This window comes from Humulus lupulus, chromosome 8, assembly GCF_963169125.1.
Source record: "Humulus lupulus chromosome 8, drHumLupu1.1, whole genome shotgun sequence".
Taxonomy (NCBI): domain Eukaryota; kingdom Viridiplantae; phylum Streptophyta; class Magnoliopsida; order Rosales; family Cannabaceae; genus Humulus; species Humulus lupulus.
In genome coordinates, this window is record NC_084800.1 from 77060484 (window position 1) to 77066670 (window position 6187).

The window sequence follows — 6187 nt, forward strand, 5'->3', positions numbered from 1 at the left end:
GACGTGTGCAAATACCATTAATGAAAGAAACACCTCATTTACTCAAATATCTCCTCGGAACAGAATCTGGACAAAAGAGCTTGAAGTTTCGAAGAAATATAAGGGCTTATAACTCCATGTTTGCTTTCACATCAATGGGAGGCCGAGTTGATACGTCGATCAACAAATCTAAAGGTCCTTATGTATTTCGAATGAGCGGTCAAAATTATCACCATATTGGTTCATTATTGCCAGATGTTGGGAAAAAACCACAATTTGCTCAGTTATATATATATGATACTGAAAATGAGATTGGAAATAGAATCGACACACTATCAAATCAGGGGAGGAAGCTAGAAATAGAACATGAAATTGTCCAAGAATTATCTGAAATGTTGGATCAACATAATAGTTTGGTAAAATCTTTTCGAATGGCGAGGGATAGATTCAAAGAGCAACCTGGATCTACATTTCGTTTAAGACTCCTAAGTCGCAGGACTACAGATGGTCGTCAGTACAATATGCCAACAGTTTCTGAAGTAGCAGGCTTAATAATTGGTGATTTTAGTGGCAAACTACCAACGCGACATTATTGTAGAGCATCGAACTAATGGACTCCAGAGGATCACTGATTTGCATCCAAGTTTCATGTCTATGACATATCCATTGATACACCCTTATGGTGAAGATGGATATAGAATTGATATACCCTTAAGAGACTTAAATCAGACCCCTTTTAAGAGGCAAAAGTTGACAATGAGGCAACATTATTGCTTCAGGTTGCAGCAAAGATTAAATGAGGGGCACACTCTTCTCCGAGCTGGTAGACTACTACAACAATATATAGTTGATTCTTACATGGAAATTGAAGAAGAAAGATTCTGTTGGATACGAAATAATAAAAAAAAACTCAGATCTGACCTTTACTCTGGCCTAATGGATGTTGTTCATCGAGGTGATTCAGATTGTTTAAAAGTCGGAAAATCAATTATCTTGCCTTCATCACACACTGGGGGACCACGATATAGAGTACAAAATTACCAAGATGCAATGGCCATTTGTAAATGGGCAGGATATCCTGATTTGTTTCTTACTTTCACTTGCAACCCAAAGTGGCCAGAAATAAATAATATGCTGCATTTAATTGGGAAAAAAGATGATGACAATCAAGTGGATATCATATGCAGAGTTTTTGAGATAAAGTTATTCCAACTAATGCAGGATCTCAAAAAAGGAAAACCATTTGGAAAAATAATCGCATGTAAGTCATCTTCATATTCATATCCACAATAAATTTATTTTATTTGTTGATGAAAAATGTGGGCAACAATAATACATTCACAACTTGTGTCAAATTGTTTCAAAACTAAGTTTTACTTCATGTTTTCACAGGTCTTTACACAATTGAGTTCCAAAAGAGAGGCTTGCCCCATGCACATATACTGCTTTTCTTACACCAAACAATGAAAAATCCATCAGCAAATCATATTGATGAAATAATAAGTGCAGAAATCCCAGACGTAAATATCGATCCTGATGGTTACAATGCAGTCAACAAATTTATGATTCATGGACCATGTGGCAAGCTCAATCCTAACTCTCCGTGTATGATGCAAGGAAAGTGCACAAAATATTTCCCAAAAAAATTCAAAGACCAAACGATTGTTGATGCCGATGGCTTTCCAGTTTACAAAAGGCGAAATACAGGTATCCATGTTGAAAAGAAAAATGTCTTCTTAGATAATCGATATGTGGTCCCTTATAATAGGAATTTTATTGTTAAATATGATGCACATATTAATGTTGAGGTTTGCAATTACTCAAGATCAATCAAATATCTATTTAAGTATGTTCATAAAGGGTCTGATAGAACAACAACAACAATGGAATCTATTGACACTACCGAAGAAATAGATGAGATCAAAACATATCTTGACTGTAGATATATATCAGCAACTGAAGCTTGCTGGAGAATCTTCCAATTTGACATACATTACAGACAGCCAGCCATCGAAAGATTACCATTCCATTTGCCTGGAGAGCATACAGTAGTATTTGAAGAAAATAATTGCACCGAAAATGTGCTCTGCCGACCTGGAATAGAGAAAAAAAAGTTCACTGAATGGTTAGAGACAAATAAGAATTATGAGGATGCGCGTGACCTAACTTATTCTGATTTTCCTACACGTTGGGTTTGGAATTCAAAAGACAAAACATGGACGAGGAGAAAAAATGGCATAGCAATTGGAAGAATTTACTTTGCACATCCTTCAACTGGAGAACGCTTCTACATGAGAATGATGCTCAACTTTGTCAAAGGAAGTACTTTGTTCGAAAGCATTAGAACAGTAAATGGAGTGACATATCCTACTTTTAAAGCTGCATGCTATGCTTTGGGATTATTAGACGATGATAAAGAGTGGATCGATTGCTTGACTGAAGCTTCAATTTGGGCAACCGGAAATGAATTAAGGCATCTATTTGTCATGATACTCATTCATTGTCAGGTTTCTGATGCATCACAACTTTGGAAATCTAATTATACTGCATTGTCAGAAGACATGGTTTCATTACAAAGGAAGAGATTCAGAATGAAGGACCTTCAACTAACTGAACAACAAGTGGAAGCATACACATTGTTCGAAATTGAAGGTATAATGTTGAAGATGGGAAAAAGTCTAAAAGATGTAGATGGAATGCCCCTACCTAATTCTTCTTTGATGAGAGACTCGGGTAATAGATTGGTCAATGAAGAGCTTGACTATGACAAAGATCAATTAGAAATATTGCATGCAAAATCATTTGCTGCTCTAAATCCTTGCCAGAAGTCAGCTTATGAAGCAATAATACATTCTGTGGAGAATGAAGAAGGTAATTTATTTTTTATCAATGGACATGGTGGTACTAGTAAAACATTTCTATGGAATACAATTATTGCAAAGCTCAGGTCACAAACAAAAATAGTATTACCAGTTGCAACTTCAGGTATAGCAGCTTTATTATTGCCTAATGGTAGGACAGCTCATTCACGGTTTCGTATTCCCTTGGATGTAACAGAAGAGTCAACTTGCGAAATTCGACACGGGACCCAATTAGCTGCACTTCTTATGAAAACCTCCTTGATCATTTGGGATGAGGCACCTATGGCAAATAAGTTATGCTTTGAAGCTTTAGATAAGACTTTAAGAGATATTTTAAAAACAAGGTATGAAAATAGTACTACCAAACCTTTTGGAGGACTTACAGTGGTATGTGGTGGTGATTTCCGTCAAATATTGCCAGTTGTCCCAAAGGGTACAAGAGCTGACATTTTTTATTCTTCTCTTAATTCATCCTACTTGTGGTCATTTTTTAAAGTATATCAGCTCAACCAAAATATGAGGTTCTATAATGGAAGTGTCAGTAGCTCCGAGGCTGCTAAAATAGCTTCTTTTGACAAATGGTTGTTGCAGGTTGGAGATGGTACATTATATGATGACATTGATAGAGAATTAATTAAAATTCCTTCTGATATATGCAAAAAACCATCTGAAGATCCAATGAAATCTATAGTGGAAGCTATTTACCCTTCACTTTTGCATAAGTACAATGATCCAGCATATTTGAAAGAAAGAGCTATATTAACGCCAAAAAATGAAATGGTTCATGAGTTAAATGAGACGATTATGAATATTATACAAGGAGAAGGGAGAACTTATTTTAGCTCTGACAATATATGCAAAGCAAGTGTAAACACAAATGATGAAGACCTTCTGTATCCACCTGAATTTTTGCATAGCTTGAAATTTAATGGCATCCCAAATCATGACATACGACTTAAGGAAGGTGTTCCTGTAATGCTACTTAGAAATTTGAATCAAACAGAAGGTCTATGCAATGGCACAAGGTTGATAGTCACCCGTCTTGGTAAATGGTCAATTAGAGGTGACATCATTTGAGGAACAAATATTGGTCAGAACGTAACGATTCCAAGAATTATCATGTCTCCCAATGAATCAAGGTGGCCATTCAAGCTCAATAGACGACAACTTCCTTTAGCCCCATGTTTTGCGATGACAATCAATAAAAGTCAAGGACAATCTCTTAAACATGTCGGCTTATATCTCCCTAAGCAAGTATTCACTCATGGTCAATTATATGTCGCTATCTCTCGGGTCACAACAAGAGAAGGATTGACCATACTAAATGCTGACGATGAGGTGGAAGACAAAACCTTCATAAAAAATATTGTCTACAACGAAGTATTCCAAAATATTACATAATCAACCCATAAATTCAAAGTATCACATTCTTACATTTTATTTAAAATTTAATAAACTTATTGTTGCTACCTCATACTAAAATAATGATTTTCATTTGTATTTTACTTATTCAATAGATAATAAAATATCCCATCTTCAATATGGTGGTCCAGTCTTTTATGTCTTGGCTTCGAATTTTTACCCAATAAGGTATAACTTTTATATTTGTTCAAGATAATACTCATTTTTTTAACAATTTTACATAGCTCAATTATATCATTAACAAATGTTTATCATATATTTTCTTTTCAGGTTGCGTGTCTTTCAATACTTTCAATTTTATTCTTTTCCTATTTTTGTTTCTAATGCATCAAACCAACATTCTGTTTTCATTACCTGTACTATAAAATTTACATTGTGTATTTTACTTATTCTATAAATATGATATTCATTATTGTTTTTAAAGACACATTAAAAAATTTATTTTAAAAAATACTCATTTAATGTAAATATTTAAAAATTACAAAAATAAAAATACTCACATCGTTACAAAGATCTCAAAATATATAATATTGAGTTATATGAACACCGCGCATGCGCGGTATCGTTCCCTAGTTTCTAAATATAGCTAGTGTTTCTCATTAGTTGGAAACATCATTAATTATGGCAAAAAAAAACTAAATTTGAAATTAATGTAGAAAAAATATATTTATCTGTTGGTGACTTGTTATACTAAGTCACTATGTTGCTACACCATCATAATTATTAGTACCCATCTACAAGTAGTAATCGTTGAAAAGTCTTCCATATATATATAATTTAAACCAAAACATTGTGTATAGATTTTTTTTTTAACAAAGTTGTCTTATATATTCATCCAAATTAGATGTTTAAACTCTAAAATATTTATAATATTCACTCATAATAATACTTCCTAAAAAAACATTTTATATATATTTGGAAATTATGTTTTATCTATTAACATTTGTTAATGACTCAATTCATTTAGTTAGAATAAAAAATTTATGAATTAATCAAATGTTTAATTTTTTATTGGATAAAATCAGTAATTATTTATACATATATATATTAAATTTAACTTATACAAATGGAAAACTATTATATTATTTCATATAATATAATATTATATTAAATAATGTGACAAAATGTGATTTGTCACACCTTGTAACATATTATTGAGAGTCATAAAATTGGACACATGTGTGTGCCTAAATGTGACATATTTTGGAGTTACAAATTTGTAACTCCCAAATATTACCCAATAATGTGTATATTATATGTTACACATTTGAGATTGGATTTCATAAAGTTATATGAGAAATGGCTGATAGAGATGTGATTTTAAGTCCCATATTGTGTATGGAAGTTACAAAATCAAGTGGGAATAAATTGGAATGTTTTGGAAAAAAACTAAAAAAATTTGTTGTTGAAAATGACCAAGGGCCGCGGCGCTTGAAACAAGCACCGCAACCCTAGTGGTTGAAAACTTCATACAAATTCGGTTTTGATCTAATTTTGAACGTTTCCAACAGCCAAGTAACTCCCAAATCTTTATTTTAATTCCATAAAATATCCAATTAATCATTGGTAACAGCCATGGGGTTGGTGGAATTTGAAATTCAAAGGGTGTCTCAAAACTCTATAAATAGGAGCCTAATGCTCACTTGTAAGACACCATTTTTCATCCACAAAGCATTTGGCTGAAAAATACACCATAGATGCTTGATAATTCCAGAGAGCTATTTCCTAAAGAGATCCATTAGTGCTTAGAGAATAGGGGGGAAATAAGCTTTTGGACAAAGGTTTTGAACCTTGTTCAAGTTGGTGATCCCCACTACTCTACACTTTGGTTGAGTGTGAGTTTGTGTTTTCCATTGATCTTTTCATTCAGTTGTTCTTCTTGTATTATTATTGTATTGAGTTTGTAATCCTCTTCTTCTATTTCC

The 6187-nt window shown here is 33.1% G+C and overlaps 1 protein-coding gene across 1 annotated transcript; it reads left to right on the plus strand.

Annotated features, from left to right (window-relative positions):
• Positions 1–633: 633 nt before the first annotated feature.
• Positions 634–3917, plus strand: LOC133795659 (uncharacterized). The gene is made up of 2 exons (XM_062233113.1): positions 634–1240; positions 1372–3917. Exons 1-2 carry the CDS (start codon positions 634–636, stop codon positions 3915–3917), a joined length of 3153 nt encoding a protein of 1050 aa, XP_062089097.1.
• Positions 3918–6187: the final 2270 nt, after the last annotated feature.

Excerpts from the sequence above, each read along its gene's own strand:
- LOC133795659 (XM_062233113.1), top strand. The coding sequence starts at position 634 with ATGACATATCCATTGATACACCCTTATGGTGAAGATGGATATAGAATT. Across the intron at positions 1,241-1,371 it reads ATTTGGAAAAATAATCGCAT|GTCTTTACACAATTGAGTTC; the intron begins GTAAGTCATCTT and ends ATGTTTTCACAG.